This window comes from Thermobia domestica, chromosome 8, assembly GCF_964235325.1.
Source record: "Thermobia domestica chromosome 8, izTheDome1.hap1.1, whole genome shotgun sequence".
Lineage (NCBI taxonomy): Eukaryota > Metazoa > Arthropoda > Insecta > Zygentoma > Lepismatidae > Thermobia > Thermobia domestica.
In genome coordinates, this window is record NC_137461.1 from 289,309,448 (window position 1) to 289,332,202 (window position 22,755).

Genomic DNA, 22,755 nt, shown 5'->3' on the forward strand with positions numbered 1-22,755 from the left:
CACGGGCCAAATTTTTCGGCCCGAGCCCAATCCAGCCCGAATGTACCTAGGCCCGGCCCAGCCCGGGCCCGAAAAATTTTGGAGATTTTCGGCCGGGCCCGGGCCCGAAAAATTTTGGAGATTTTCGGCCCGGCCCGGGCCCGATAAATTTTAAAAGTTTCATTTTGTAACATTTTTCACGGACACACTTCTTCAACGTTTTCCTTGATTCTAATTATCGTTTAACGAAAGTCAATAATTATTAAAGAATTGCAATTAATCGGCCCCAGCCCGGCCCGACCTGAAGAGAAATCCGTGTCGGCCCGCCCAAGCCCGGCCCGGCCCGGCCTAAAGAAATGAGTCGGCCCGCCCAAGCCCGGCCCGCGGGCCGTGCCGGGCCGGGCCTCGGGCCGAGCCCGGCCCATGCAGGTCTCTAGCTTACACCCTACCAAATCGCAAGCGAAGCATGCTTCTATCGCATGCATGAAAACTCGGCTCAATTCGCACCCAAATTCGCTCTTGAAAATGTTACCAAGTTTTATGCTTTGGTAAAGAAAAGGTCACGAGAAAGTCTCGAAATTTCATTTTGGAATTTTAGTAGACCATCTGTATTGCAAAATACCGTGTTTCGATCTCTTAGTGATTTGCTCTGATACCTGTCAATAGACGGACGGACAAAGCAGTTCTATATGACTTTTGACACTTGTACATACATAGAATAGTTTGGAAGTCTAAAAACGACTACAGTGTAGAGGGGCCTTGAGTTTTTGTTGTTTTGTAATCTTAAATTTTAAAAATTAAGATGTTTAAATATGGTTGTTAATGGCTTTATTGGTAGATACACACATGGGTTCCCTCAAAGATTACGAAATGTAATATGGAGAGCACGAAAAGTCGAGGAATTTAATTTCTGAATTTTAATACAAATAATGTTCTGCCTTTTGAAAGCACTAAATTATTAGTCTTGTCAGATTAATGAAGCTGTAGGGACGATCTTGATTCTAAAATTTTAAAATACTGACTTCATACATATACAGTTGTCCGAGTAAAGTTGCGATGTTCAAGTAGCAGTGAGGCGTAATGGCTGCTGTCATGCAAAATCCCGCCAATCGTGAGTTGAGATCTTGTATGATTTCTGAACGCCAAAGAACAGTGCAGGGAATTCTGTGCTACTTACGGACCGACAATAATGATGAAAGGAAGGTCAGGTAATGATGCAGTGTTTCGGGAAAAGCGTTCAAATGTTCATGACGATGAGTGTAGCGGAAGACGTAGTGTTCAGATGGACGATCGCCAGTTCACAATAACAACTCGGGACAGTTTCAAGAAGCATTGAACTGTAACTGAAAAGCTGGGTTATCACAAACTGTGTGGGTGCCAAAAATGCTGAGAGACTTATTACAAAGTACAAAAAATGATAGCTACAAGTATTTTTTTTTTGGGGGGGGGGATCTGTTGGGTGGAGAATGGGGATGACTTCGTTTCTCACATAGTAACGTTTCATATCTAGTTTCTCAAACCTAGATATCGTATGTTACTGGGCGTCGAAGCAGTAGTCAGTGCAGTGGCGCATTCTAGTTTTCCTAAAGCGAAGAAATTCAAACGAACACGATAAGTTTACAAAATCATTTCAACGTGTTTTCGGGCTAAAAGGATGCGACTCTTCTGGAATTCTTGGAACTAGGACGAACAATTACAGCAGATGGTTTTTGCCAAACATAGAATAGTCTGCGACGTCCCAAAATCGGCGGAGAGGAATGTTAAGCTCTAAATTATTCTGATCGTACTGTTGAGACAATTCAGAGGGTTCTATTGGAACTATTGTCATTCCCCTTACAGTCCTGACCTTTCCCCCAGCAGTTTTTTTTTTTTTTTTTTCCACCTGAAAAGTGGTTTGCGTCGAAACGTTTCAATGACAATGAAATGCTAAAAACATTAGTTTTGGACTGACTGCAGTCTCAGGCTGCATATTTCTACACAGAAGATATACGGAAGCTTGTGGCACGCCATCTGAATATGTCACAGTAAATAAGCACCCTGGAGGAAAGAAAAAAGGCGCGTACTTTATTGGCCAATAAGCGGTACATAACCACAGGCGCGGGTTACATCTTTGGTTTTCTGTTGTTATGGTATCAGTATGGGAGATGACGTTCAGGTTCAGTTTGGCCCATTCCTGGAGAAACGGTTCCGCAGAGCAGCAGGTTGATGTCATCTTCACGGCCCATTCCAGCATGTTCCAAATTTTCTCTAACTTTCAGATTAGGCAAATTCGCGGGCCAGGTGAAAAATGGGATGTCCACCTTATGCTCAGCAAACAATTCCCTCACAAAATCCTGGCTCGGTAAACGGTGCAGTTGTCTTGATACTGGGACTCTGGGATGTGACCATCTCGCAGAAACATCATAATGGCAACATTTCATTGTCCAGAATGGATATATAATCCACACTCATTCTGTTTGGTACTCCTATCTACACCAGCACTTGAAATACACCCCCACATGACACTAGCCCCCTCCTATACTGTCCTTTGGACACACTCAGCTTTGTAGGCTTCTCTGGCCCTGGAGCGGGCATCATTGGAATAGACCAAAAACCGGGATTCGTCTGACAAGGGATGCGTCTCTGGTCTAGTGGCAGTGTTTTCTCGTTCATGATAGGCAAGTTTTCGTCTGTATGGCAGTTAGTCTGGGGGCTTACCCTGCCAGCGCGACTGAATATGCCTACACCACGCAGTTCTCGTCGCAAGATTCATTTAAGAGACTTGACAACTGGGTCCTGTTTTGTACTCTTGCAGCAGTTCCTACCGGGCTTGGAACCGTTTAGAAGTCTCTAATTTCCTCAGGCGTCTACGGTCGCGCTCGGACTGATGGGTTTCCTGCTACTGTTGCTCCGAGAGAATTTGTATCTACTAGACATCGTCCACTCTGCATGGACAGTACTAAAAGTGAATTCGGACACGCAACGAACTGCTCCACCTCCCATGTTCACGCCTGAAAATAGTTGCTCTCTTTTACCACTGTCCCATCCCTTCTTCGGTCCATAGTTCAACCTGTGCAAATTGTCACAAATAACATACAATACTTAACATTCACAATATCTAGAAACACATTGCTGTGCCGGGTCACTTTCCATAAGGCCTCTTAGAATGCCCACACTTCCCTAATATATTGTCCGAGTGCTTATTTTTTTCTACCATTATTTTTTTTAATTTTTTTCAATATCTACCCTTTTCTTTAATATACGCCTCATATACGTATATAAAAGTAAGGCTAAAGATAATAATGCTGAGAGTTCACATGCCGACCCAGTTCAACGTGTACTTTTCACTATTTGCAACACCTTAGTTTATTTATTTATTTATTTATTTATTTTTAGTGGGGAAATGAGAATATTTGATTACATATAATATACTAGTTTTATATTTAATTATTGTTTAATGTGTTAGCCTCGTTAATTGATTTTACTGTGTGAACTGAAAACTTGTGTAGATATTGTTGTATGATTGATTGTAATTAAGTTATTTGTTTTAAGGTTTGACGTGACACTACACAAGGTTTACCAGCAAACTGTGCCGTCTGCAGACCAAGACTTCCACCATGAATATTTGAAACACATGAGGGGTCAGCTGTGTTTCCATTTAACTACACTGATCCTGAAACGCGCAAAGAAGGTAAGTCGAATGGTATAATAAGAAATTGCTACCATCTTCAGACAGATGTCAGCCATAAGTTAGAAATGCTTTGTAATGGACAAAGTTTGTTTTATTAAAGTCTACGGTGTAATCTTTTCTTTTAAAAGCACGTATAACTCCATTTAATCAAATGTGTACGAAAAAAAAAAAAAAAAAAAATTGTGTTATAGTGTGCGAGGCATGTCCGGAAAGTAAGTACCGTTTTGAAAATTAAAATACTAAAATAGGTTTGTTCAGGCCAAATTTATTTTTATATGAAAGAGACACTTTAAACTATTTTTCGACATAGCTGCAATTAGAACGGCAGCTGATCGCGCAAGGAGTGGCAGACCACAAACGGTACGAACCCCGCAGGTTCAGAAAGCAATCGCAGCAAGAATTCGTAGAAATCCTGTTCGAACACAGTGTGATGGCTGCTGAGATGAACATCAGCAGCAATTTCATGTCTCGTGTGCTCAGGAGTGACCTACATCTACGGGCGTATAAGAGGCGGACTGGTCACTTTCTGATCCAAACATTAATGTTGCAGAGGGTCCTTAAACAGGGTGTCTATCGGTCACGAAAGTTATGAAAGTCAAGAAAAAGTCACGGAATTTAGCTTTTGGGTCACGATTTTTTAAAATCTGTACAAATATAAATACAGACTGGAAAATCTTCTTCTATAAAACGTCAAAATTCACCATCAAAAATGTCTATAGTCAGCTTTAGATGCTAGCAAATCGCAAGCAAAGCACACTTCTATCGCATGCATTCGGCCTAATTCGCACCCAAATTCGCTCTTGGGAATGTTACGAAATTTATGGTTTGGTAAAGAAAAGGTCACGAAAAGTCACGAAATTTCATTTTGGAATTTTAGTAGACACCGGTTAAATCAGAGAGACTGTTGCGGCGTTACGCCAACAATCTGCACAGAAAGATTCTGTTCACTGACGAAAAGGTGTTCACAATTGAGCAGGCCTACAACGCCCAAAATGACAGTTTGTATGCCACGTCACCTTCTGCAGCTGCTGAGGCAGCTCCAAGGGTTCTGATGGCACATCCTCCTGCCTCAGTGATGGTTTGGTGGAGAGTGAGCTACTCAGACACAACCTAGCTGCATTTTTGCGAACAAGTTGTTAAAAAACATCTGCTAAGGTGTACCAGGACACAGTGCTAACACCTATAGTGAAACCAATGTCTGCTCCCATGTTCCCTGGAGAAAGGTGGACCTTCCAGGATTCCGTTCCAGGCCACAAAGTGAAAACAACCCAGGACTGGGTGGCCCGGAACGTCCCAGACTTCATTTGTACCGCTGATTGGCCTTCTAGCAGCCCGAACCTTAACCCGCTGGAGTACAAACTTCGGGCAGTCCTTCAGGCAAAGGGGTGTCATAAACGGCATCTATCTGTCGACAGTGTGGAACAATCCTTGACCCGAGCAGTGAACAATTTTTCCATGTACGTGGTGCGTAATGTCATTGACCAGTGACCTGACATCTGCCTGCATCAAGGCCAAGGGGGAACATTTCGAAAAATGATTCGTGCGTCAGGTGTACAATATATCAATGTAAAACATGACCAAAATAAATTGCCTTGGTGTTAATACTCTGTGTTATTCATTCAAACTTGTGACAGTATTTATGATATAACTAGGTAATATTTTTAAGTTTTGTGCTCTGACGGGCGAATGTAATCATGTTTTGTTTCAGGAACAAGGAACATGGCGCGAGGCTACTCGAATGATATCTCCTCTGCTAATGCTAGCCATGGTGTCTCCACCAGACTTACAGGCGTATTGGCTTCTGAAGAGCAGTGAACAACGGAAGAATGAAATTAAACATCTGGCCAAGGAAGCAAGTTTTCGTGTTAGCCAAGCGGGTAAGTTGAATATGCACTAAAGTTATATTGTAAGGATCAGTGTACCGTTAAGTGGATTGTATCGGGATTAGAAACCCGGTTCTTTCACTCACCGTGATAGTGTTCTAAGTACTAGGCCACTAATCCCTCACCCTGAACAGATACACATCTTTCGCTTTTGAGGTTGGTGCTTATCCCAGGCTTTCCAATGCTCCTATATTTCCTATATTTTAACGAAACTTTCTATATTTTTGTGGCATTGCTACTTCCACTTGTGAAAATAACGTAAGGAAATAAGATGTAGGTGGTTGAAGGGCCTTTTGTCTCCACAGCAGGGTGTTGAATGGAGACTCTTCTGTGTTTCGACCATTCCTGCTTATTGTCTAAAGATAATTACACCAAACAATATACAGTTAGCGCAAAAATATTCATACTACAAAATGGAACAAAAAATAAACAAATACAGAGCAAAGAGAAACGGAAGATGGCAAATAAGCTTATTTAGACACTGAATACTTTTACTGTTTTATATATATTTCCTTAGATTCACTAAGTATGTTTTTTGTGATTTTTTAAAAATTAATTTTGTATTGATTTTTACAACTTTTGACTTTTACAGCTCTTTTTACACTTTCCTTATGGTCGTTGCTTACTACTGGTGAGCTACATACAAAAATACCAAGAAATTCATATAAAATTTTGCAACGAGATAATTATCCATTTAGTTATATTTAAAGTAAAATGTGTGTTCATATATCAATTGGTGTAATTTCCATGTGATTTTTTATTTCTACTTATTGGATAAGTGGAATGTTCCTTTCTCACAGCTTCACGAAACCTCCCATATTTTTTCGTTGTGATTTCCTATATATATTTTTTTTTCATTAGCACTGGAAAGCCTGTTATACTTTAAATTTGTACTTTAGTGGACATATTGCAAAGAAAATAGATTGATTCCTCTCCTTTTCTTCTATTTCGAATTAAGTAGGTGTTTTTAGTAATATGGTTGGATTGTTCAAGCACATCAGTTAAGAAAATGGTGGTGGGTGGACAATTAAAATTTTAGAATTTTGTGGTGGACAACGTATATGATTGGCGGTAATTTTTCTTTTTTTTATGCATTTTGATGCAATAGTGAAGTTGAAAGTTAGCAGTAATAGTAGTTTGAAAATACACCGTTTCAAAAAGAATATACGATTTCGAATGCATATATTTATCAAACTTTAAGACATACGAATATGAAATTTTACACACACACATTTACGAACCTCTCAAGTTCAAATTACAATTCAAAGTTCAAATTACAGATGTTCAATATGTCCTCCATCAGTGACACGAACAATATCACATCGATACTAAAATTCCTCCCATACTCGGGCAAGCATGTCCTGCGTCACTGATGTTATGGCAGTACGGATCCGGTTCTTCAACTCTTTCAGGTTCTTTGGGAGTGGTGGTACAGAAACGTTGTCTTTAACGAAACCCCACAGAAAGAAGTCACAGGGTGTAAAATCCGGTGGCCGTGGAGGCCAGCTGAGACGTGCTAAATCGCCAGTTCCTTGGACGACCAATCCGACGGTTCGGTAGAGTTTCATTCAGATATTCACGTACTTGGCGACTCCAATGAGGAGGTGCCCCGTCTTGTTGAAAAATGAAATTGTCTTCGTGCAGCCTCGGAAACAACCAGTCTTGTAACACCGAGATAATGCTGACTGTTAACCGTGTTTCCATTAAAGAAGAATGGGCCGTAAACAGGTCGGGATATCGCACAAAGCACATTGACTTTGGGCGAATCTCATATATGTTCAATGACTGCGTGTGGGTTCTGTAGGTCCCAAATTCGAACATTTTGTTTGTTTACCTGACCACTAACACGGAAAGTCGCATCATCACTGAACACGATGCGTTGTGCAAAAGAGATCATTGTCAATAGCATCCAGAATCTCGTTACAAAATGCCACACGTTTGCGTTTGTCATCAGGACGCAGAGCTTGTAACAGCTGTAATTTATACGGCTACATAACCAACCGACGTCTCAAAACACGCCAAATTATTGTTGTCGGCACTTGTAACTCCCGACTGGCACGACGAGTCGATTTTGAAGGATTACGTTTGAAAGCAGTTTGAATTCGTGCAACATTTTCTTCAGGAACACGAGGGCGGCCAGGACTCTTTCCTTCACACAAACTATCGATACCATCTGCGAATGTTCCACCCATTCGGAGGATTAATTTGGTACCTCAAGCTGAAACATCTTTGCACTGTAATCACGGAGTTGCACTTCGCAAACTCAAGAACACAAAATGATTTCTGCTCCGGAGTAGCCATTTTAAACATATGACGGTTACCAAGCAAAACAGAAGACAACTGACATCTAGCGGCTTTTAATATAAACTAGACTATGTATTAGTTTCTCCAATAGCCGAGCTGAGGCGCAGTGATCGATAGTTTGGACAAAATAATTCTTCGTAATACGTATATTCTTTATGAAACAGGGTGTATATTGATTGTACGACTAAATAGCTAAGTACATAGCTTACCGTCACGGTAACTCAGACGCATGTATAAAGTGAAATCCTTACAAACAATATCTCATTCTTCCTTTTAGGCCATGTGTTACTGAGTTTATGCGGGGAGAAAAGAAGCCAGTTCCTAGACCGTGTATTGAAATTTTGTGCTGGACAATGGAGAGAACGTATATATCAGGTTGGTTTGATTTTGTTTTTAGTTCATTTTGATGTAGTTAGGGAGTAGCTGAAGTCATAGTAATATTATGGAAAGACATGACCTTCGGTCAGCGTAATTTTGAGATTTCCAGCAAATATTTTCCGTTAAAATCGCTTGTCATATGGTCAATCACTATGTCTTACATTTGCAGGAACAAAAATATCTTGAAATTGTGAGACAGGCTGAAAGTCAGTCAGTAGGTTGCCAATATTACATTGTACAAGTATGATGAAATGTGTAGTAATGTATTTGCTCATATCTGAATGGAAGTTTTAATAAAATGAGATACATAGAGTGGAAAACTTCGCGAAGCAAGAATATTGCACATAGTACAAAATAATAAATTCTAACATTGATTGAAACATTAAGCAGCTAAAAACGCGGAGAAAATGTAGATAAGTTGTAAACTATTTGGTCTAGGAATTAATTCGTGCGGGTGGACAAGAGAAGGCGCAACGAACGGAACGTCCCACAGTTCCGTGTATCCACTCATGTGTTGCAAACCCCTGTCATCGCGTATCGTTCGTAGTATAGGGCAGTGGATTAAAGCGTCAACAACACCAGTTTGTAGTTACGTGAACATGGCGCAATTTGTGCCTGATAAAGTGTTTTTGCGGGGTGTCCTGCTGCATTACTTTAACATGCAGAAAAGTGCGGCTGAAAGTCATCGTATTTTGGTGGAAGTGTATGGTGACCATGCTCTAGCTGAGCGAACGTGTCAGAAGTGGTTTGCACGGTTTAGAAGTGATGATTTCGGCTTGGCAGACCAAGAGCGAGCTGGACAGCCAAAAAAATTTCAAGACGAAGAATTGACAGCATTGCTCGAGCAGGATTCGTGTCAAACGCAGGAACAACTTGCAACAGCATTAGGCGTTGATCAAACAACAGTCTCCAAACGCTTGAAAGCCATGGGAATGATTCAAAAGATGTCACATTGGGTTCCACATGAATTGAAAGACAGAGACGTTGAAAGACGAAAAACCATTTGCGAATTGCTGCTTCAACGACAGAGCAGAAAGGGGTTTCTGCATCGAATTATTACGGGTGATGAGAAGTGGATCCATTACGAGAACCCTAAACGAAAAAAGGCCTGGGTGAAACCAGGTGAATCAGGTCCATCACAACCAAAACGAGATATTCATTGTGCAAAGGTTATGCTGTGCATATGGTGGGATATGAAAGGTGTGTACTATGAGCTACTGCAACCGGGTGAAACTATGAATGGAGAACGTTATCGACGACAATTAATGAGTTTGAAGCAAGCTCTGGCCAGAACACGACCAGAATGGGAGAACAGACATGATAAACTTATTGTTCAACATGATAACGCTCGCCCACATGTCGCAAAACCGGTCAAAACCTATTTAGAAAATGTCGGATGGGAAGTTTTACCCCACCCGCCGTATTCACCACACGTTGCTCCTTCGGACTACTACTTGTTCGATTGCATGAACAACGATTTGATTGGACAGCGGTTTACTTCTTCAGAAGATATCGAAACATGGGTCTCTGACTGGATCGCTTCCAAGGATGAGGACTTCTTTCGCCACGGAATCCGTACATTGCCTGACAGATGGGCGAAAGTGGTGGCTAGCGATGGACAATATTTTTCTTAAGGTATTTATGTATTTTGTGTTTGTACTACAGCTTCAATGTGTGCGTACCAACCGCACGAATTAATTCCTAGACCAAATACTTCAAGGTATGGATGTTTTATAGCCCGTTAAATGTTAATGAACCTTGAGACCGTATCCTTGGAATTGTTATATTTCCATCAAATAAACACTATATGTAGTAGATGATGTACCAGAAAAATGAAACTTCAGCAGGGTGGTCAAGAAAAAGTCACGAAATGCGAAAACGGTCATGAAAGTCAAGAAATTTAGCTTTTAGATCACGATTATTATTTTTTTTTTTTCTGTACAAATATAAGTACAGACTGGAAAATTTTGTTCTATAAAACGTTAAAAGAATCTATGGTCGGATGTTAGATCAGTGGATATTGGGTTTGGTGCAACAGCAGCATGCAAAGGTGTACAAGAACTTGGAATTCTTTCTTTCAGAAAAGATTGCATTTTCTCGTTTCTTTATTTACATCCTTAGTTAACCAGAAATCACCATTGCGCAAGGTTATGGCAAGAGGACCGTACCTTTCTGCGTATGTGATGACAAATAGTTCTTTGAGAGAATTTCGTATTACTAGTGCTTTACAAGAACTGACCTCAAAAAGCCATGTAGCTTATGTCAAAGCAGATGAAATTAAGAAAGTTCCTTATCACTGTGTGAAAAGCCACATATTCAAGTATGTATGTCGTCTAATTGGAAGAAAGGCAGGTTAGATGTATTTATGAAAATTTTCTCATGATGAAAAACTTATTTTCTAAACACATACTTACAATGTTTCATGGAAATAGTGCTGTAGAAAGAGAATTTTCTGTTAACAAAGAGTGTTTAGGGGAGAGAACCTCTCTGAACATTGATTTCCCAACGTTCCGTATATTGTGCCGTACTATCCATTGGAGGTTTACATAAGGTATCGGTAACAGTCTATGATCATGACTGAGAAATGCATCGTTAAAACGAATGGAAGCTTTGAAGCAAAACGGAGATGAGGAACACGAAATACAAAACAAAATCAAGATGGAAACAGAATACCGTGAAAGAGTTGAAGAAGAAGAAAAGGAGATTGTTACAACACAGACCGCAGAGGATGTTGAAGCGCTTGAGGATATCGAAAAAGCTCAAAGAAGGGTAAAACAATATTAGCCAACTTAAAAGAGAGAGAGAATCCATCAGTACAACTGTTTACAATCATTGTGACATTTTTAAAGGATTGCTAAGGATTTGTCAATATTGTGTACACGATGTTTATTTTCATATTAATTTTAAGATTATTGGATTAGTGAGTGTTTGCCGTTGGTTAGTTACCGAACAAAACACTATATACAGTGTGTACACTGAAAGTGATGTGAGAAGGCATAAAGTTTGTATCGTTCCAGAAAACCGTCTTTGAAAGTAGAGGTAAAATTAAGGTAGGTGCTAAAGAATTAGGTACTGTTATTATGATTTGGTGAAAAAGAAAGTCACGAAGAAGTTAACGAAATTTCATTTTGGAGTTTTAGTACACTCGGTTCAGTTTTTCACCGTCAATCCTGTCATTCCTTATAGCTGATTATTTTTCTAATGACAGAGCGTCAACTTTAATAAAGTATTTTAGTGGAATTTGAACTAGAGTTTTCGTTTGTTTTACTAAGTGTTCAGTTACGTGAGATTCACTAAATGTAAAAACTGAAAAAAAAAAAAAAAAAAAATGTTTTTAGCGAATGAGAGAATTAGAAAAGTTAAACTTATGTGAGGAAAAGAGACATTAATACTGTGTTTGCATTGGTCCGTTCTCTTTTTGTAATTTTAATTTATTTTATTTATTTTAAGCGAGTGTTTACTACAAGAGATCATCAGCAGGAAATGTCTTCATCTCATTTTGTTCAATTTTCTGGGTTTGAAGAGCTGTCGTTACGTCTCCCGAATTCAGTTGAACTAAGGGCGTATGATGAGGGTAAGTCTGTGTCTTCACTAGCGTAAACATTGCCAGCTTACGACTTCTTGTTTTTTGGATTAGCTGTAAGAAGGTATTATTTTCCTGTTCAAATCTCGAACATTGTTTGAATGTTGTAACTTAAACGTTGCCAAAATATAGTTTAAATCTGTCGTTATTAAGAAATCTACACAGCAACAGCTATAGATTCTAATATAAATATAAAATTACACATTCCTGTTGAGCAAATAATACATAATTATATTTACAATGCATTATGTTCACTCGTTGAAACAAGTTGCGCCCATAAAGAAATCAAACTTACTGTTTAGAGAGAAACCAAGTATTTACTTTCAAATTAATCTATCTCCTTCAAATTAGTCATCAAACTAGGCAATATATTGTCTAGGGTCTGTACAGGTCTTTGAAACACTGTTGATAGTCATTGAAAGGCTAATATTGCAGAATAATGCGCAACATTTGATTTAGATGTCCGCAACGTTTAGAAACCTCTGCCCTTTCTCCGATCTGTGTTGCTGTATGAGGCCTTCCATTATTATATAATCCGCCTTACAGAACACTTGCAAAAATAGTGATTGCTTGTTTGGTTTTCAGGGGCAAATTCATCGTGGGTAAGTCGGTTGTAATAATAATAATAATAATAATAACGGCCTTTGTTCTTTGTCCTTCGTTTTCAACATCCTTGCTTTTTATATAAGTGTGATGACTTTCTATTGTGCACTCGGTCGTTTTCTTTCCGGGTCATACTGTAAATACCTGGTTTCCACTTTCGCTATGGTGGTCTTTAAATTGTCCTTTTCGCAGTAGCCACCACATCCCACAACATTCTTTCCTGTTGTCAAAATGCGTGACAGAAAGCGAGCACACGTTTTCCTAGTTTTCTTGTCTTTGGTTAATCTAAAATTTTCGTTGCTTGTCTGAAGCGTGTGTTACGGTTGTTGCATGGTTACACGTCTATCATGAAGTTTGTCCTCGTTTTTCTCATTTGCTCGATATTAAAGTGCGTTCTAAATTTAGATAAAGCTCAACACTTTCACGTCTACATTTGAAACTATTGTACCATTGATACACATGGGTGGTTGATAATACTACATCATCATAATTGTCCGTATCATTTGTAACGTTTCGATAAAAGTTGTACCCAATTTGAACACGCATCGAAGCTAAACAACGTTCTAACAATAAGGTTTGGTACATACGACCTGCAACCAAGTCTTGCACAGAAGCAGGTTTCAACAGGCATTAACGGGAGGTTTAGGTCCAGTATTGCCATACTATTATTATTATTATTATTATTATTATTATTATTATTATTGGGAGCGTTGTGTATATCATGACATCAAACCCTACAGCATGTAATTTTTTGCAAAATATATACAGTGAATCCTGTGTATGTTGGCCACTATCGTTTTCATTGAAAAGTGGCCAACTTACAGAAAATAAGTGTGATTGGTGTATTTTTAGAATAGAATTTCTAGTATTACTTGATTGTAAAATTTTAATAAGCAATGGCACGATAGCTAGTTTTAAATAATGTATATACAGTGATCATAACAATATACAATACTAGAAAAAATTACTACAGTATGTTTAATATATGTACTTTCCTGAAAACTAGTCTGGTACACTTAGTTACAACCATAAAAATAGAAACAAATGTAGGCAGTTTATTGACATTGATATTGTAGCACACTGAGGTATTTAGATTGAAAACAGAAAAGCAAAATTATAAATTGAACAATTTATGTGCGGTTTACGACTTTTTTCGACAGTAACAAATATTTTCTGTAGATACCTTTCGAAAAAATAGCAAATCAGTTATTATACAAATTTATTCATGGTGGTTCATTCTAAACGTACGTCTTTTATTCCTTTTGACATATATGCACATTCTAATTTTGTAGTTAAGTACCTCTTGTTAATGAACTACAAGCGTTTTCCTCGGAAAAAAGTATGTTTTGAGGGAATTCATGTCTCAAAACTCTCGCTACCTTTCGACAAGCCGTCAGGTGCCAATAGTTGGCAATTGATATGGTTAGCTTTAACCTTGAAAATTTTCCGGAATTACTAAAGCTTCCCACTGATGAAAGGAGCTGATATAGGTAATGGTGTTAACCAAAACAGACAGGGTAAACAAGTACGTACTACCATTTCCTGAATTCCTGTACGTGCTTTTTCATATTCACATCTTCCTTCACCACCTCTTTATGAGGGTAGTGTTCTGGTCATTGACCTCCAAGAACAAATCGTGCGAATCTGTTTCTTTGTGTCCAGTCACAAATACAGAACATCTGCATCTCATATGGGAATACGAAAAAGTTAAGAAAAATAACAACGGTGTTTTGCGTGGCCAAGATACGCAGGTAAATTTATCATTATCATCATAGGATACACATTGCTTCAATGCGGCCAACTTACAGACGCAGTAATAAGTAACAGATGTCTTATGGGAAAATGCAGGTTCAAGACGAACCAGGCCAAGATAAGCAGGTGGCCAAGTTCACAGGTTTTACTGTATATTGAAAATTACACAATATTGTAATAAAATGGTTTCATTAATATAATTACTAGTGACATTTTTGTAATATGTACAAGGTAGATTCAGAAGTAATGAGCCTCACTTTATACTGACGCGTGCGCACCCTGTAGCGCGCTCCGCTTGACAGTGACAGTGGTGGTGGGTGTTGGCTTCACAGCGCAACGCGGGTCAGTTGTCTCCCAGCTTTCGAAGCGGTAGTATCGGCCATAACAGTAGCCCTTATACGGTGGTGCGTGACACGGCGATATGGACAGTTGGTTAGAGCAACGCTACGCGATCAAATTTTGCTTCGGGTTGGGCAAGTCTCGTTCCGAAACGTTCGCCATGCTTCAACAGGCGTTTGGGACTAAGTGTCGTATTCTCAAAGTATACGACAGCCTGGCCACGTAAGTCAAAAAGTGGCACCAGGCTTTTCGTGAGAGTTGGAAAGAGGTGACTGACGAACTCCGGTGGGGACGCCCATTGTCAGCCCGTACTGACGTGAATGTGTAGCGAGTGCGTGAGTTTTTGAACACGGACCGGCATTTGAGTCTCTACCAAGTAGCAGAAGCCCTGAATTTATCGGAGAGAACGGTGCAACGCATTGTTACCGAGGACTTGCAAATGCGGAAAGTCTGTGTGAAATTTGTGCCGAGAGTTTTGACTGAAGAATAGAAACGGAACCGAGTGGTCCGATGCGAAGAACTGCTGCAATTGTGCGAAGGCGATCCTGCCTTTCTCGAAAAAGTGATAACCGGCGACGAAACTTGGACTTTTTCAGTACGATCCTGAATCAAAACTACAAAGCGCTGAGTGGCGCACCTCACTCACCCCGTCCCAAGAAAGCGCGAATGAGCAAATCGAAGTCTAAGACCATGCTCATCGCCGTTTTCGTAGTGACGGGGATCGTCCACTACGAGTTTGTCCCGCCTGGACAGACTGTGAACGCTGCTTACTACCAAGAAGTCTTGAAAAGAAGCGTCGCGCGCAAGCGCAGGGACATCAAGGACAGCTGGAAGCTTCACCACGATAACGCCCCCAGCCACACCGCCTTCATCGTCACCGACTACCTGGTCCGAGTCAACGTTCCTGTGGTACCCCATCCTCCATACAGTCCGGACTTGTCGCCTCCTGACTTCTTGTTTCCGCGCTTAAAATCAGCGCTGAAAGGAAAACTTTTAGACTCCATCGAAGGACATCAAAGCTAATGTCAAGGCAGCCCTTGCAGCCATCCCGGAACAAGCCTTCGGGGAAGCCTTTTGAGTCATGGAAAAGCCGCCTACAGAAGTACATTGATACAGGAGGTGCCTATTTTGAAGACTATTAGTCAGTTGTACCGATCAACTCAATAAATCTGTCTTTTTGAACGAAGGCTCAGTACTTTTGAATCCTATCCTGTATTCCACTCCCTGTATTATTGTTGATTATAAACACTATGCCATTAATTCACTTACTTCGAATTGGAATTTTTTCATGCACTCCGCACTTCTTTAACTGTTTATTTTGGCTTTGGAATTATTCTGTTATATCAGGTACAATTAAATCTTCTCAATTTTCCTTTCTGTTAGGTTCTTTTGAATTATCAACGGTATTCAGTCTGTTAGTTTCTCCACTCGATTGGCTACTTTTTCCACGAATACGGAGTGATCTGTTCAGTATTCATCCTGTTTTACAGCTGCTTAGGAATATCGAAAGTAATGTAGAGAAAATTTCATCAGAAGCCCCTCGAGGTTCATAGATTCACATAACAGGGTGCCTATCGGTCACGGAAGTCATGAAAAAGTCACGAAATCAGAAAACGGTCATGCAAGTCAAGAGTGACACACAATCAGTCATACGTCTTGCAAATAAAATCAGAAAAATAAACACACTGCTGAACAAAACTACAGTTATTTAATATAAAAACACATTTATATTAATTAAAATGTATTTAATATAAATGTGTTTTTATATTAAATAGGTGCAGTCTTGTTCAGCAGTGTGTTTAATTTTCCTAGTCAAGAGAAAGTCACGAAATTTTGCTTTTGGTTCAAGATTTTTTTTTTCTATACGTACAAATATAAGTACAGACTGGAAAGTTTTGTTCTATAAAACATCAAAATTCACTGCCAAAAGTGTCTATGGTCGGCTTTAGACGCTACCAAATCGTAACCAAAGCACGCTTCTATCGCATACATGGAAATTCGGCCTTATTCGCACCCAAATTCATTCTTGAGAATGTTACGAAATTTTATGGTTTGGTAAAGAAAAGTCACGAAATTTGATTTTGAAATTTTAGTAGACACCCTGCATAGTCAAAATATAGAAAGATGCCAAATATAGTGTTCTTCCATATTCAGGTTTTCCTAATATATAGTACTATACTAACCTTTTGTGTTCCAATAGTGGTGATCCAGTAGTCATTAATGGAACACAAAATTAGTAGTACTAGATTTTAAACACGTGTTCTGCATATTCCGTTAGTTGCTTTAGGATCAGTCCATATGAAGAGATCCACTAACATTTCTTTGGTCGCTTGACAATTTTTAATTTTTTAAAATATAATATTACCTTATACATTGGCAGCATAGAAATGGTTTATTATTATTATTATTATTATTATTATTATTATTATTATTATTATTATTATTATTATTATTATTATTATTTTGAAATCCCAGCCCGTTTGTGAATAGTGACCATTTTTGTTGAGTAACTCGTGTCAGTGAGTTTACAAGCGTTTGCGTTAACTTGTATACGTTAGGATTGGATTATTCAAAAACATTGAAGCTTTAAACAGCATTTTCTCTTCAGTTTTGTCTCTTAGCATGAAGTCTTAATTGAACCTTAATAGGTGAAAATTACTCAAGTTTGCTATCGAAATTTAACAAATTTCAGTTTCTAGAGCTCAAGTTAATAATGAAGGGATGAAACAGCAAAGTTTCTTATTCTTATTATTATTACGAGGGAGAATCGGCTGAAAACCGCAGAAGTGCAATACGTTTTGTTCTCAGGCATTTGGAAATTTGAAGACGCAGCCCTTGAAGCGGAGTGGAGTGATATGGTGTTCCAAATAGAAAGTTAGAACTTGATTTTAAGTTTCGGTAAAAAACTGTTTGCTAGCTGTATAGTGTATATACTAATTTTATTTGTTTACTTCTGTTGCAGAGGCCCAGAAGTTGTATCCTGGTAGTTTGCAGCATTTGGTGTGGCTGGGTCTTCAGAGTATGGCTGGCAATAAGAAATTGTCACAAGAATTCCAGTCCCAAGTATTTGAAGGTCTTCAGTTCTCGGTACAGAACCTGAATTGTGCTGGGGCTGAAACATTAAATAAATTAGACGTGGATGCATACCTGCATGCCGCTGGTATGTATATGTTGATGTTTCACATTTTATTGAATATCATATTTAATCGAGAGTATGGTTGTTTAGTGGTTTCCCGCAGTCGTACCAGATGAATCCGCGAATAGTTCTATTAATTTGGCCGACTCTTTTTTTCTTAAAGTCCTTCCTATCTACTCTTAATTTTTCCAGTGTAAAATTATTTCCGATTCATTGTAATTGTGTAAACTTGCAGGACGATATAAAATGGTCTGAACTGTAACAAAACATTCCTTAAGGAATACGACTGGGACTAGTCGAATATCTCGAAAGTAAGTCTTTTAAGATGTACGTCTCATGGTTATGCAGGCGGGGCTAAAGGAGACTGGGATGATGAGAAATGAACGAAATGGTGGAATGAAGAAAGTGGGAGGAAACGGGAGAATCCCGAGAAAACCCTCGCACACGGTGTTTGTTCATCATAAGCTCATTTGGCGTCATCTGCGATCGAAATAAGGACCCCATAGTCGAATGTCTCGTGAAACTCATTCGAACACATCGTGAATTTTTGTTTTCTGGAATTAGCCTAATATTTCTTAATTCTATCACCATGTTGTTTGATCAGTCATAAAAATTGCTACCAGTGGTTAGGACATTGCATTTTACGTCTTGATTTCACATAAGTCTTTCTGATGTGTGCTAGGTCAGTCTCTTTAACGATTCGATGGAGCATGATCAATTCCAGTGAACAAGTTGTCACTTTAAGGTAGATTGTCTGGGAAACTTTTGGCGCCGGGGAATGTTTTCCGAGTAATTCTCAGGATTCTATCCCGAGAGCGAGCCCTTTCTCATACAGTTTTGTGATGTGCAGTAAACAAATGTCTAAAACAATGTAAACATGTTGAGTGCATTTGCTACAGAACGAACCAAGCACCTATATAAGGAGGGAAAGCTACATAGTCGACACATTGGCAACCCTTCGTTTTGCCAGGTAAATAGAATAATAGAAAGAGCCCAATTCTAGTTCTATGACAGATATTCGTATAACAACGGAGTTCTGAAGGCTTCAAGGGAGTAATCATAGAATCATTAGTTGTTGCCATCCCTATCTTGGATACCGTAGGAGAAAATTTAGAAGGTGAATCTTCGCAGTAAGGAAATAATACGGATGCTTAAGTGAATTCGAGTATTTTTTATTACATAAGGATGCTGTCAGCTCAATAAATATACCTCAGCAGATTGTTAAAAATGTATATGCTTCGCCGAAAATCAATGCCTTTTGCACCATGTACACCTCGAAAACGTATTACGATCTGTACTTTTTCTTCATAGGACCATTCTGTTTGGCTTATGTCATGCGTCAGGGATGGCCAACACGTGGACCATGGTCTACTATTCGACCGGCAAATCATGATAGATAGCTTGTGGTGGTCTGTATCGATTACTGTTATTGTTTTATAGTTCCCTGTAACGAGCTACTGAACAGATAGGTAGACCGCTAGCACCCCTGCCGCAGTTGAACATGACAATAACGAGTTAGGCAGGTTAATGATGTTCCATACCACTGTTACTATAGTGTAAGAATCTTTTATATCATGAAATTGCCACATTGATGGATTGGACTTGCAGCTCCACAATGATTAGCATATGTGCTGGTCTTCAAAGTCACCAGACTTTCCCCGTATTAGCTCTCTGGTATGTCAGACACTTTCTACAAATTAATGTTTCCAGTGATTTGTGTAATGCACAAGATCACGTTCGCGTTGCGGAGCAGATCATTGATGAAGATGTGCCAAAAATGTGTATGGCTCAAGTTGAAACACTCGGTTAACGAAAGAGCTCACATTGATTTTTTGCGACTTGCTATTACTTGCCAATTGAAGTAGACACTTAAATTACATTTGTATGCACAATTTAGAATCATTCAAATGATTTTATCTGTGTTCGAAATTACGAAACTGAAAAATGACTTCGAATTATATGATAAAAAGTTAAAACTGATAAGTACATACGTGTACAGATTACTGTATATGTATTCACCCAATTACAAAAAACAATACCCTCATCAATCAGTTTCAGATCTAAAGTGCTACGTTTCAAGTTCAGGCGCAGCGCGTTGTCTGGTATATTAAGAACTTCATAGAGAGAGAACTACTAGTAAAAACATGAGGTGTGTAGTACCACAATTACACACAGATCACGTCTGTCGTTCTGTCATTGCTTGGAATCAGTTGTTAATACCTAAATCGTCGGCACACTTTAAGTTAACTGCATTAGCTGTGGCGTTTTGAATGATTTGTCTGTTGGCTATACTGATTTCAAACAAATCGGAGGACTGAAATGGTTACAATACTGTCGGTATGTGTAATTATGGTAATATACCACATTTCAAGCAGTTTTTAAAATTTGAATATTTATTTTTCTATAGGTGTTTATTTTCCGGTATATTTTCCTTAGTATACCAAAAGAGACCCGTTCTTAAAATTTAATAATGGAGGTTTTGAATAAAAGGGTGGTGAATATTATTTTTTAAAAATGTTTATTCGAAGAAATACGATGTCCATGTAAGGTAAATTAGTTGTCTTCTGTTAGAAACGCCTACAATTTAGGTATATGGTACTGTTTTTTAATACGGAAAATTAAGGTGGGATGATACACTAAGTTGATTATTAATGACTGTATAATTCTTTTTTCCAGTATTGTCTGCAGCAGCTATTCATGAGGACCAACATACCAATTTCTTTGGCGCTGATAAACCAACATGTTTACCTGTGATTATAACTGAACAATTGTGTACTACAGCTCAAGCAGACTGGTAAGATATACTGATGCATTATTATTATACGTATTTTGTTCATTGTGTATATTCTTCGAAGATGGTAGTCGTAGCAATTGAATTCTATATTGCTAGAGAACTTCCTGTATCATTAAAACAAAATACAAAAACTACTGTAGAAAAAGATGTTACCTACATTGGCTATATTCTAAGAACATTACTAAAATGCAGAATGTCCACCACGAGAGTCTCATTCGTTCCAGTCCGTACTGAATTTCACAGCATGTATGCTGCTATGTGCAGTGCCTAATATAAACTCCTGTACACCCCCTTTCTCCAAAAAGAACAAATCTTAAGTATGCTACCCCATCATGAACAACGAAGGGGAGGGAAAGGACACTCGCACTCAGAAAGACGTAAACATTACAAATATAATCTCGTTATCTGTTTTTTCCTGAAGCACACACATCTGGAGAGGAAAGATGGTAATTCTTTGTATAGAACTCAGTATAGAGTTTCAATCTCAATATAGTTCGCAATCCCACTGTAACTAACTCTTTTATTTTTATTTCTTGTTTTTCCTTCTACATCTGTTAAAAATTTAAAAAAAATTGTTTCCACCTTCAGTAATAAGGAACTTGTTTGTGGCAAACAAGACTAGTTATTAAATCAGAACTGTGATAACTAAACAGAACAGGTGTTTGCTATTGAGAATTGAGTTCTTGTATTTGACAACAATCAAGCAATTCATGCTGGGATGTGTTTGACCATGTGCTTTAGCATTGTCCACGTGACGTTATATTAATGCGAACTAAACATGATTTATGAATGTAGTATTCAAATAGGTCAACTTAGTAAATTTAACTACCACCATCATGAAGTCTGTTTCCAACAAGAAATATTTTAAATAATGTAGTTGACAAATTTTGCCGCCTCGTGCAAATGCACGTGTTGCACACCAGCCGGCCCTGAGTACAGCATCTCTTATGTGCTATTTCTGTGAGATTTCGTAGAAAAAAGATCTTAAATACACGATATATCCCCATAAGAAGCCAAATGAGGTGATATCTCTGGAAGGTGTGAAGTCAGTAAATTGAACTGTTACCAAATATCAAATTAAGTCACATTAAACTATGTTGACTACACCGCGACATTGTTTTGAGTCCGCTTTTGGTTCGTGGTCGTTTTCCGATTGGACTAAAGAGGATTAAACATGACTGTATTACTCTGTTAACTTCTGTATTTAATCATATATTAATTTACTATTATTATTTATTAATTGAAGCGAGCATTCGCTTAAAATTAAGTTAAAAAGTTTTAGTTAAAATAAGTACGGGGACTTCTGGATTGAAACCTGGTAGCTAAAATAATACTAATCAGATATTTACAAATGCTTCGCCAAGCGAGTTGTTCATTTCCACGACAAAGAAGGTATCTTCGAATAAACTCGTATGTTCTGCTGCTCCCGAATGATAGATGTGAAAATAAATACAGAAGGACAGAAGTTTTGATCAAAAGTGGAAGAAAGGTTTAAAAAGATCTTAACAACCACATTAAAGAAAGAAGAAAAAGCAGTTGTCACAATCCACGTACTAGATGTCAAACACCAAAATTCTTTTTCTCCCATTCAGAGTTATTCTTAGTTTCTGTAAGTGAGAAGAGTACTGTAGAACTTTCTTTCTAAAACAATTTTCGATGTTTTTCAACATTTAAAGAGAAACAGTTGTGAGATATTTCAAAAAAAAAAAAAAAAAAGGTACTGATTTAAATCCTTGATTGGCCTTTAGAGATGAGTTTAAGGCAGTCGTAAGATTATACGGGATTTTAAAATGTTGAGTTCTCATGTATTTCATTTGTATAGATTTCTTGAAAGTTTACATTGAATAGTTCTGTGCTTCAAGGAAGAAGAAAAGGAAAAAATAGATAATAACAACCTATAACGAAAGAATACTCTTCTATTATTTAATACAGTACGATTTTTTTTTCTAAAAAAAAAAGATGTTCAAAGTAAGGTCTTAGAACAAAAAAATTAATCCTTAAATATGCGAAGAAATATGTGAAGAATATAGGTGTTGTTTTCATTTTTAGGTGGAGCGCAGCGTATAAACTATTCACAAATTCTGCAAAGACAGATCTTGGCCAACTTCGACTCCGATTACAACGGGGTATTGAAGTTATACGAGGACTAAATAACCATGGATTGGATGTTCGGCTGATTGTTCATCTGGCGAATATATTTGCTGAGCGGGTAAGACGAATTATGAGTTCTATAATGGCTTATTATTATTTTAAAATTCTAATTTAATTTTAGTGTTTTTTCACGATTATGCATCGAGGCAGTGTAATCGTCGAGGGACGTCATCCCTCGTAGAT

The 22,755-nt window shown here is 38.4% G+C and overlaps 1 protein-coding gene across 1 annotated transcript in view; it reads left to right on the top strand.

The window, feature by feature from the left end:
• Nucleotides 1-22,755, top strand: part of LOC145692603 (E3 SUMO-protein ligase RanBP2-like) — a 166,680-nt gene that overhangs the window by 21,731 nt on the left and 122,194 nt on the right. Inside the window, exons 6-12 of the mRNA XM_081767925.1 lie at nt 3,511-3,649; nt 5,358-5,526; nt 8,114-8,211; nt 11,665-11,788; nt 17,454-17,651; nt 20,304-20,421; nt 22,471-22,630. Of these exons, the coding sequence (XP_081624051.1) occupies nt 3,511-3,649; nt 5,358-5,526; nt 8,114-8,211; nt 11,665-11,788; nt 17,454-17,651; nt 20,304-20,421; nt 22,471-22,630 (1,006 nt within the window). The remainder of the gene's footprint in view (nt 1-3,510; nt 3,650-5,357; nt 5,527-8,113; nt 8,212-11,664; nt 11,789-17,453; nt 17,652-20,303; nt 20,422-22,470; nt 22,631-22,755) is intronic.